Source organism: Chelmon rostratus, chromosome 3, assembly GCF_017976325.1.
Source record: "Chelmon rostratus isolate fCheRos1 chromosome 3, fCheRos1.pri, whole genome shotgun sequence".
Taxonomy (NCBI): domain Eukaryota; kingdom Metazoa; phylum Chordata; class Actinopteri; order Chaetodontiformes; family Chaetodontidae; genus Chelmon; species Chelmon rostratus.
This window is the reverse complement of record NC_055660.1, coordinates 23,905,109-23,916,163: the sequence shown is the minus strand read 5'-3', so window position 1 is coordinate 23,916,163 and position 11,055 is coordinate 23,905,109. Positions and strand designations below refer to the sequence as shown.

At 45.4% G+C, this 11,055-nt stretch overlaps 1 protein-coding gene across 5 annotated transcripts in view; it reads right to left on the bottom strand.

Annotated features, from left to right (window-relative positions):
• Positions 1–11,055, bottom strand: part of htt (huntingtin) — a 33,654-nt gene that overhangs the window by 5,996 nt on the left and 16,603 nt on the right. For 2 of the 5 annotated variants that reach the window (XM_041933149.1, XM_041933151.1), the window contains exons 37-63: positions 10,892–11,014; positions 10,500–10,759; positions 10,202–10,344; positions 9,797–10,025; positions 9,542–9,683; positions 9,262–9,441; positions 8,742–8,918; positions 8,425–8,501; positions 7,859–7,994; positions 7,603–7,725; positions 7,286–7,493; positions 6,891–7,036; positions 6,142–6,319; positions 5,937–6,038; positions 5,603–5,787; positions 5,401–5,527; positions 5,164–5,267; positions 4,754–4,908; positions 4,530–4,669; positions 4,349–4,434; positions 4,096–4,226; positions 3,855–3,987; positions 3,573–3,728; positions 3,294–3,484; positions 2,247–2,361; positions 1,816–2,029; positions 89–308 (exon numbers count right to left, since the gene is read on the bottom strand). In XM_041933149.1, coding sequence (XP_041789083.1) covers positions 89–308; positions 1,816–2,029; positions 2,247–2,361; positions 3,294–3,484; positions 3,573–3,728; positions 3,855–3,987; positions 4,096–4,226; positions 4,349–4,434; positions 4,530–4,669; positions 4,754–4,908; positions 5,164–5,267; positions 5,401–5,527; positions 5,603–5,787; positions 5,937–6,038; positions 6,142–6,319; positions 6,891–7,036; positions 7,286–7,493; positions 7,603–7,725; positions 7,859–7,994; positions 8,425–8,501; positions 8,742–8,918; positions 9,262–9,441; positions 9,542–9,683; positions 9,797–10,025; positions 10,202–10,344; positions 10,500–10,759; positions 10,892–11,014 — 4,181 coding nt within the window. The remainder of the gene's footprint in view (positions 1–88; positions 309–1,815; positions 2,030–2,246; positions 2,362–3,293; positions 3,485–3,572; positions 3,729–3,854; positions 3,988–4,095; positions 4,227–4,348; positions 4,435–4,529; positions 4,670–4,753; positions 4,909–5,163; positions 5,268–5,400; positions 5,528–5,602; positions 5,788–5,936; positions 6,039–6,141; positions 6,320–6,890; positions 7,037–7,285; positions 7,494–7,602; positions 7,726–7,858; positions 7,995–8,424; positions 8,502–8,741; positions 8,919–9,261; positions 9,442–9,541; positions 9,684–9,796; positions 10,026–10,201; positions 10,345–10,499; positions 10,760–10,891; positions 11,015–11,055) is intronic. The other 3 variants (XM_041933150.1, XM_041933154.1, XM_041933153.1) reach the window with 3 other exon arrangements.

Sequence of the window (11,055 nt, the reverse complement as noted above, 5' to 3'; positions counted from 1 at the left end):
AAGCTGAAAACGTAAGAGTTAAGTGCATCTGTTTTTATTAATAACACTGTAATTCATGTATAATGAGTGTGAATGAGTGTGTGTGTACCTGTCGAACAGCACAGAGACCCTCTCCATGGCAACAATGATCGATTCGCTGTCTGGGGCCTGAGGGTCAGAGTGGGTGGGGCGACTGGCAGGGCTGGCTTTCTCCTTGCCTGAGGAGAAACCAACATGACCCGCCGTGACGCCCACCGCCTCTGCTACGGCAGAGCCCGAGTCAACCTGACCTCTAACCCCTGTCACGTCTGAACCCGACGCAAGCACCGCTGAGAGGACGAGAGGGGGGAAGGGGGGTGGCACCGGTTGAACCAGTGGGGGAGAGGTTAGAGTGGGAGTAGGGACACCGATATCACAAGATTCAGATCAGAATTTTGTTGACCTCAAACTGAAAATTGGTGAAATTCTGGGGGCTACCCTCGGTCTAATCACATTCTTAAGAAGTAGGTTCACTGTGAGTGTCTGGTGCTTAACGTACTGGAGAGTTTCCTGGGTACATTGCATTCTAGATTATCCTCTCCTGTGACTTGAATGTGCTGCAGCTTGCTTTGCTGTGCAGCACATAAGGAGAGGTATGCAGAAAGTTATACGTCAGTTTGCATTTGCAGGAGCCGGGGTTTACTCAAAGAAGTTGCTGGCTAGCTCTTGGCAACAAAGAAGTGTTATTTAGCCAGTCACCATATGACCGTCAACATGCTAAGAGAGACGCTAGGGTTAGTAGGGACCGACGTAGGGGTTAGAGGTAGGGTATATATCAAAGGTATGCGTATGTGTATCACATGCAAGAAGCAAGCATCAAAGGGTTGGTTACAAAAAAAAAAAAAAGGTGTGTAAAGAGATTTAATTAATGTAAATCACAAGTATCAGTCAGCATAATGAGTTTCACAGTAAGTACAGGTTTGTGCTACGGACAGTGGGTGATAGAGGGATGATATGTAAACTTGGCCATTGTAAACAGTCATAATGGTTTTTAAAATTCAGTATTCAGTTACCTCTTTGCACTGGAAGGGCAATAACACTAAAGTACAGTAGTTACTGTACTTTCCTTATACAGTAATAACATTAATCTAAGACAGAACAGATTTTATTTTATAAGACACTGTCCATGCAACGCTAAATATAAAAAAAGGAATTTGTTCTTCATGCAAAGTATGTGTGTAAGCCGCATGCAATAGTGGAATGCACAGTCAGGCGTAAGCTAGTGAGTCAGTATTTCAGTAGTCTCTGAGGGCTACTGCCTTAAAGTTATTCTTAGGATTGTCCCAATTCTTAACACTTCCCCTTTCTTTTAGAGTCACCCACAGCTATACGGTAAGCAACTCCAATGAGGAACAGGACACCACCTAAGATAGCAGGTCTTATCCTGGTTTACGCCGCATCACTGCTGTCTACATCCTTATTTTGAGCTGTTAATGAAAGCCAAGGCAAATCATTTGTGTGGGAGGGGCGGTGGGGTCATCACTGCATTTTACTGTACATGCTGAGGGAGGAGGGGGATGTTAATAGTTACACTTGCAGGTCTGCAAGCCTAACTGATGTCAGTGCTGCATCAGCTTCAGTGAGAACAACTGATGTTAAAGTAGTCCACTACTATTCGTCCATGCAGGTGGGTTAGCCAGCTAGCTCAATCCCTTGGTGAGTTTGCAGTGAGAAAGTCAGAACAGCTTTAATGAAAGCACCAGTCCTGATACAATACCTGCAGACTATTTATCCAGAATGCTTCATTGTATTTGTGATGGTTTTTAAGTCCATCAGTCATGGTAGCACCTTTCTTACCAGTGTACATGCAGGTGAGCATGAGGCCCAAAGCAGCCATGGCCCTGTGTGGCGATGGCATGTTGACTCGGTCCACGCTGAGTTTGACCAGTGCTTCTCCATCTACGCGTGACAACTGCTCCGAGAGCAAGAGGCGCTCCAGACCGCGCAGCACACAGTGATAGATGACGGAGGGAGTGGAGTCCTCGCTGGCTGACACCATCACGCCACACAACTAAAAGACCGGGACAGCGGCAGCACATCAACTATATATTTTATACACACAAAAAATTCACGTAATGCCAATTCATTATGAGTGTGCCTCAGAATAATGGAGGTTTGTTATTGTGAATGTTTATTTTTCTCCCATCCTCCTATTACGTGATACATCAGATTTTTTCACCCTCAGTCAAGTTCATGTTATGTCACACATTCACACACAGCATGTTTACCTGTATAATTCCAGCCATAAACTCAGCTCCTACATCCAGAGGGTAGTTCTCCATCATGTAGAAGGCCACCGCACACATAACCAACACATGCTGCTGGTTATGTAGGTTCACACAGCTGCAGAATACAAAGACAGGAGATAAAGAGAGATGAACAGCCAGTAGATATTTGTTTAAAATGTGAAGGGCAGCACCTAGTGACCAAAAGTTGCACTGCACTCTTGGTCCCATCACCTTACTAAAACAAGACTTAAAATCTCAGTTGTTGTGCAGGTCATGCCACAAGACTATTTGTCCCTGACTCTTGTGAAATCAATAGGAGGGTGTACTGGTTACAAGATGATACCATTTTGAAAAATCAAGACTGGATTAAATTATCGTGATATCATAAGAAAATCATGCGAGAGGACACAGTCGGACAGATTGTGACAGTGTGTCACATTCTTCCCCAGACATATGTATATGGCAGAAATTATACCACAGCCAGTGCCATGTATGCTCCAAGGTGTGGCCATAATGCCCCCTCTACCACATGGCCAGTTTGGAATGCCCTGTCTTCAACTGGCCATTGTCCCCTTAAAAGAAAGTTGCAGATTTCCTTATTTAAAACTACATGTGTTTAATTCAGCATATATCTGATACATCAACCGGCATGTATTTTAGTTAATTTTTGAAACTGTTCGCTTCTCATTCCCATGGTCATCTCCCACTAAAATAGCACAGATAACCAACAGAGGCTGGTAGGGTGTTGAGGCGACAAAATACTAAATCTGTAAAGTGTGTACGGAAATACAGTTTCTTCATGTATTTATGACAGTTCAATATGAGGTGAAACAAATCTCCTAACTGCTTTAATGTGAGGACCAGGGCACAAGCACAGTCTGTGCTGACTTGAGGGTTTCAGTCTCAGATTAAGAAATTTGAGACAGGCAAATTGTGGCAAAAGCCTTGTGAATAAGTCTTGCTCTTTCATCATCGGTTTAGCTCATTTGATGATAAAATGAGGTCAGTGTCTGTTGGTATTGGAGAAAGAATGACAGCAACACTCACTGAGCAATAGCCCTGAGGTTGGACAGCAGGTACTCAGAGACGGTGGGGATGAGCTGTTTGGCTGTGTCATCCAGCAAGTCACACTCCAACACATACAGCACTCCATGCAGAGCCCCCATCCGGCTGGGGAGGTGGGTGCTGCGCAGGGTCGTCTCCAACAGGCGACAAACAGGCTCCGCTATTGCTTTGTCCTACAAATATTATCAGATTAGAGGTTCAGAATACACTGCTATAACCAATCCCAAACGCAACCTTCCACTCACACACAGCCATACTCACCATGCCCAGCACGGCAGCGGCCTTGCAGATGGCAGGCACCAGGTATTGATTGAGGATCTCATCTTCTGGCGGGTGGAGCTTCTGCAGTTCCATCAGGGTGGAGAACATCATGTCAAACTGGTTCCTCTCTGTGAACAGGTCCGACACCGCCAGCAGCTACACAGAAAGGGATGAAAGTTTACTTTGCATGTAACTGTTTTGAGCGTTCTAGTTTTTGTCCATAGAACAGCAGACAATCCTTCCCACTGACTGATCCACCACTGTGTGTGCATCGCAGCTCACCGATCGGACCACTTCACTGATGAGTATGGTCGGGGTCCTCCTGTTACTCGGGGAGCCCGGGATGAGCCACTGGCTGTAGAGCTCCAGGAGAAACTGGGAACACGAATGAATGTCCACACCTGCACGATGCTTCCTGAAAGTACAAACAGTCAATGGTAGGTCCCGCTGTGCATTCCTCTTTCAGTGCATGTGTGTTGAGACTGAGAAAATGCAAGTGCACGTCTACATTTATTTGTCTGACCTAGAGTTGATAGGAGATACGGGTGGGGAGGTGGGTGCTGGAGTGTCTGCCTCATCCTCTTCATCCTCGCCCCATTCTTCCTCTCTCAGTGGGGTGATGTTGTTACCTAGCCACACTGAGTGGATAGAGACCTGGAGAGAGAGATAGGGGGGAAAAATACACTGTGGTATTGAAAATCTTTTAACATTCAGAACTTGAGCACACTGTTTACTCAAGCTTCATGTACCATTGTTCATCCACCACTTCCTCTCACCTGTCCCAGTTTGTAGTCCATGTTGCCCATCTCCCTCTCTGTGTTGATCTGAAGCAGCAGCTTTTCATGGCTGATCAGCGTGCCTGCTGAGACAGAATTTAACAAGAAATGATAGCGGTAGATATAAATGCAGCAGCAGTGAGTAGAGAGAGACACCTGGTGAATGTGGATTATGTGTTACCAGCTGATGCTGCAGACAACGAGGGCACAGGGTCCCAGGCGTGGTACGGGTGGTGTGTATGGACATTGTCTCTCTTTGACACAAGAGCCTGAATTTCTCTCTCCACTTCTCCCCTGATCACTGCAAGTTTCCTTCCAAACCTGGGCATACACACAATCATAATATTGTTGCATGCAAATTCCTGGCACCACTACAGCGTAAACAGAAAATAACTGCGCAGCTACCTTGTTTCCAGGGCTTTGAGGCTCTTGTTGCGGGGCTGCTGTTCCAGACAGCTGACTGCAGGGTTGCCAGCAGTAGGCAAGGTCATGGCACTCAGCACCAGGCTGGTGATGGCCTGTACTGCTAACACATTCAACTGGGTCCGCTCCAAGTCCTCCTGGAGACAGAAGGATAAACAGCACATTGAAACAGATGGCAAAGACTGAGACAGAGAACAGAGGGCTGATAGTTTCCCACAATTTACTGCAGTGAGTTTCTGAAGAATCATGAAATACAGCATGCATATCTTTATCATTAAAGCAAGCAATTGTGTGAGTGCTTCACAGGCACGTAGGAATGATTCTGTAGCAACATCACCCTCACTAACCAATTGGCACAATTAAGGACATGAGCAATATTTGTGTGTGTGTACCTCCTGCTGCGTCTCCTCCTCCTGGTCCATAGTGATGGGTTGGGTGACCAGCACCCCCAGCAGAGTGGCCCAGGTCTCCTCAAACTGAGTCCTGCTGCTCCAGCCTAAACACACAAGAAAATGAGAGAAAATAAGTATGGATCTGTCACTCACTCAATCATGCCAGATGTGCAGTTATAGTAATGGTAGTACTCAATTGTAGTCTATTTAAGACTTTAGAGATGAACATTTCTGTACCCAGTGTGTTGATGCGGTAGAGAAACTCTCTGAAGACATCCTTTTCCTGCAAGAAGTCCACAGGGATCTCAGGCAGCGTTGTGCCGTACTCTCCTCCTGGCTGAGGGGACCAGCCCAGTTTCCAAACCTACACACACACAGTTTTAATAGACCAATGCGTTCATGTATACAAACTCAAGGCATATATTGTTCACGCACTGACCAGTGGAGGTACTCTGGTGTAGCTGTTGACCAGAGGCAGTCGAGACAGACTGATGACGATGTTGCGCAAGGTTGGTGTGAGGAAAGCGGGGAATGCACTGTTTCTATGGTGACCCAGGGCGAGGACGCTCTGCAAGCCTTCCACCAGCTCTGCCATGATCTCACATGCTTGCCACTCGAACATATCTGCGACACACAGGAAATTTATCATCATATATCCCCGAAAACTTTAACCTAAGATCAGATTCAGTAGAAATGACATAAGACATCAAACGGAGAAAATACTAAACATAAAACAACCTGCAGTTTTACTGAATCTGAAAGTGAGTGCTCACGGTTGGCATGTGCAGAGTCCACTTGGTCTCCTTCGGCATCTCTCTCTGCCTTTGTCTTTTTCTTCTCTGGATAAAGAAGCTGGTCACCAGGACTCACAGCCACTGGGAAGACAAAAGGTTTGACCAACAATGAGAACTGAGTCTGATGGCAGTCATAGCATGTGACCATACTAAAACCGTGGGATATGCACAAACATAGCCTCACCTGCAGCAATAATGAGGCGAAGGCAGTATATGAGGGAGCAGGTGTGTGTGGTGTACTCCGGGGTGGAGAGCTTGTTCCAGACGCAAGGCTGCTGCAGGGCCAGACACAGGCAGGACAGAGCCCACTGCAGGTCCACACTTAGGGGTAAGTGGTCCTGGAGGAGACGCCACACCAACACCTGGGCCAAGACAGAGACATACATGGATGAAGAATGTTAAAAATAAAAACAGTTAACAATTCGATTTTGAAAGTACATATTTAGAGTCATAATTAAAATACCTCTAAAGACGTAAATATGGTTTAATATCATTGAATAATAGACAACATTGTGTGCTGGTGGCTCAAACATGAACTGACAACTTCAATCCCCCAAAGTGACACCATGTAATCAGTAAATTACACACTCTGTTCTGGTTGTTGGAAAGTGTGCATAAAGGCTTCTCATACCTGAAATTTTGCATTTTTCTGAAGTGATCAGAGATGGACCTGATTTTTCAAGTTTTGTCATCTCCTACCAGCACTAACCACATTCAACATCCCAATTAGGATGGAATTATTTTTTATGAAATACTGTTTCATGGCTTAATGACTGAAACTGGCTGAAATGAATTCACTACTATTTTATGATTGATAGCCTGGGAATCTTGAAAATCTTAAACGATATCAAAGTTTCCTCTCAAAATATTTCAATGATTGCTTATAGATTCATATAATCAAACAAATGGCATTTTTACTATGCAGTCTTTTACCTCAGTGGCGGTGCAGGTGAAAGTGGTGATGAGGTGTTCCTTGTCAGAGGGGATATGAAGTGAGGAAGGCAGCTGGCTCACACTCAGTAGGTACTGGGACAGAGCTCTGCAGAGCGACAGAACCCTGGGGTAGAAACCTGGCTCGCCTGAAAAACAGACCGCGAGCACATAAATACAATACAATTCTGCAGAGGTAGAACATTTCTCCTGCATTTTTCCCCCTCAGATTTAGGTTACAAGCCAACAATTTTCAATGCAACCTAAAATCTTTATAGAACAATCATTGCTCAATGAAGTCAAGTCAAGTTTGTACAAGATTTTAAAATTTAAGAGACTTAGAAATGAGTCAATCTGGCAGCATAAGAAAATTCTCACTTATGTATTTGATGACTCACCATACACATCAGCTACTTGGTCCCAGTAGGGCTGCGGCTGGGAGGGCGGCAGGAAGGACTGGTGTGGCACAGGAAGCGACCCAGTGACTCCTGTGAGCTGCTCTAGGGTCACCTGTAAGGCCGTCTCCAACAAGAGCGACCCCTGACCCCGTGCTAACCGCTGCACCCCCATGCTCAGGCATGGACACAGCAGGCTTAGGTTGAACTCCTGGGGGGAGTAAAAAGGCCAGGTTCAGATATAACAATTAATTTTTAATTCATCAACATTTGCAAGGATATTTCTGTTTTAGGTGCGACGTCTGTGCACCGTGTGTCACCTTGCAGCTCATGATGTTGAAGAGGTCAGCCGGAGGTAGTTTGGTGAGGAGTTCCGTCGTCTCCAATAGGGAAACATCTCCACGAAGACAACACTGAGACTTCACTAGAGCCACATACCACTCCTAAAAACAAAATTAAATTATGTACAGAAAATATTTTACCTCCCCAATTCTAAATTTCCTTAATTTCTAGCATCAAAACCGTCAGTAAAAACATGAAATACCAGACCCACACCCTAATTCTCTAATTCCTCACCTTATCTGCAATGACCAGCTCAGGGGCAGGTGGTGGATCCCCATCCAAGGGGTGTGATGTCACAGGAGGTGTGGGGCTGCTGGTGTCGGCAACAGTGGCTCTGAACCTGTCCAGCAGGGAGTAGAACCTCTGATGCCTGTGATGAGATGGATCAACAGAGGACATGACACATTTATTTAGTGATATGGCATTTGCTAAAAGATATACAGCTAAGTGTTAATGAGATTATAAATATAGGCAGTTTATGCATGCATCATTTGGGGAACCAAGCAACAAAAACATGCGTGTACATGTTCAACTGGGACAAGTTGGCAAAAGTCATAACAATCTGGTTGGCTACAATGATAAAATGTCAGATTTGTCCCAGTACACTTTATAACTACAGTATAAGTATCTGTTAAACTCCATCTTGGAAATTTCATTTTTTTGCTTTGTTAACTGGTGTGTTTCTTCCCCTATTATTCTGTTGTTTTCTGTTCTACTCTTTACTATACTCCCACATGCAAAATGTGCAACAGAATGCTCAAACTATTCCTCAGATTAGTTGCAATACAGGAGAGCGTTACCTCTGAGCCAGGCCACTGGTCTGGAGGTATTCCTGGATCCTGTCCAGTTCCTCCACAGGCAGCTGAGCTACACTGTTCTACAGGGGGAAAGGACAGAATAACGCATGACCAACTTCAGATAAATCACAACTACATACAAGTCCAACAAATTCACAACTCTGACACAAAGTTTGCATCTTGAATTGGTTTTATAAATATATTCGTGAGTCTTACAAGCCCACAGCAGTCCACTAACACTAAAATAGAATATCTTATGTTCAACTTCCAAGAAAACTTGCCTTGTAACAAGAAATTGAAAAACCATACGTAAGCTATACCTGTAGCGTCTCAGCCAGCAGCATCTCTACCCTGCGACACGCCAGTGTGTCCACCATGCGAGCCAGAACCCTGAAGGGTGTACTGAGCAGCTTGTCCACATACAGCATCAGCAGGGAGCCGGACTGACTCAGATGGATGCCTTCCAAACACTGCAGGGTCTTCTTCAACATGGTAGGCTGCAAAGGAGGGGAGGATTCAGTTTGTAAGGCAGAAAAAAAGAATGACAAAAGAGCAAAGAGAGAGAGGTGAAGAAGAAGGGCAGTGAAGGAAAGAAGGGAAAAGTTAAAATTGCACCAGTGATGGTGGTGTAACTGGGAGATCTACATGAGAGATCAAACTAATAAAAAGTACAGAAGCTGAACACATTAGTGAGCAAAATTAGTAAAGGCTCAACAGGAGTAAAGAGATTTATTAAAAGCACTTTGGTCAAGACTGAATGTTTTTAAATGTGCCTCATGACTAAAATGGCTGACAGTTGAGGGACAATGGAAAAAGAAATAAATAAAGTTGTAATCTCACAGTAGTGAGGTTGTCACAGCGGGACTGGATGGCCTGGATGAAGAGGCCGCTGGCAGCTGAGTTGCGGTGCACAGCGCTGATGAAATCCTGCACTGGAGGCTCATGGGAAAGGTTAATGAGGTCACGCACGTGGTTGACAATCAGCCAGGTCAGATGCTCCGAGTCATGGAGGTTCTGACACTATAAATGTGAGAAAATTATACATAATTTAATGATCCTTGTCCATTGATTCCAATAGTGTTAATATTTTTGAGTTGTTCAACATTCTTAAGAGTCTCACCACATAATCACAGAAGAGGATGAGGGCTCCCCTGCGCACGATCTCTCTGTTGACCATGGCTAACCGAGTCTCAGGCTTGTCCTCGTCTCCTTCCCCTGAGGAGTGAGGGCTCAGCAGCTTTGTGCATGAGAGGCTGTGTCCCCTGAAATGATGGAGGCAGGGTAGATTGTCTCAAGATACGGTGCTGGGGATTTGATTTTGGACAGATTAATATTACCTTTACATTATAGACTCTGTCACACTATCGGCTCTTACCTGGGTGTCTGGTGCACCTCAGCCCACCAGGAGTAGTTGGTGTAGTTGATGATGAGGAGAACCTGGCACCACAGCAGTACCAGGGAGGGGTGGGTGGTGATCAGGCACTGCACCATGCTGTTCAGACCCTCTAAAGGGTAAAACAGGCCAGCCTCTGTGCCAGTCTGTCCACCTCCGCTCTCACCCTTCAGTAGACGGCTAGCTGCAGCCGTGATCCTGCGAAACATTCCTGGAAGCAAGGAAAGACAAAAAAAAGGGAAAAGACAGTCATAATGTTGAAGAAAATGCAACTGTTTTAAAGAATGTAATGAATTCTATTTTAAATATCCACCATTTTAAGAAGCCACACTTGTTTTAACATTATTCACAAAACAAAAAATGACAACTGAAATGATGTAAGCTCACCACTTTTAAAGACATGAATGAGACACATGAGCAGTGTGCCCAGCTGCTGGCAGTAGAAGGTGTGCTGCTGCTCTGTAATGTCCACCTTAACCTGTCTGGAAGAAATGTCATCCAGCAACACTCCTACCAGCTGGAGCAGGAACCTGGACGATGGGAAGGGAGACAAATTTCATGTGAAAATGGGAAGGAAAAAAGGCAAAGCAGTGGCTGCAAACAAAGCAGTGACCAAGTAGAAGCATCCCTAAATCCTCAAGTCAGAAGAATCCTAAAATTTGAGACAGTGGACGCATGCACTAACCTTGCAAAGGTTTCCTCAGGCAGGGCTTTTTGTGCCTCACCATTAGGTTCCTGGTGACCGAGTGTGTCAGCAGTGGGTGGGTCATGTGGGGAGGGGTTCTGCTGATGGAGGCGACGGATTGTGTGGCAGGACAGGAGATGCGGGGAAAGCGAGAGTTCATGGACCCGGGACAGGACAATGTCCTCAGTGGACTGCGAGACGAGTACCCTGAGCACAGCCAGGATGCCGGACACCCACAGCTGGACTGTAGCTACTGATGCCTGGAGGAGCAGAGGTTCAGTTTCAAGTCAAAAATCTACATTTTTTCATTCACTTAAGGAAAAGTAGACAAGGTGCATCAAACGCCTGTCCAGATCTTTGTGCATGTTCAGAGATCAGACGAGATATCTCACCATGGTGACCGGAGTGGTGAACATGCTCTTAAGCAGCATGTCTACAGGTCTGAGAGAAGACGGTGCCACAGTCTCAAACAGAGTGTTCAACACACCCAACGCCTCCGGAGAGTCCAGGTGCATCTGTGAAGACAACATATAAACATGTTTACTGGCAGCGTGCA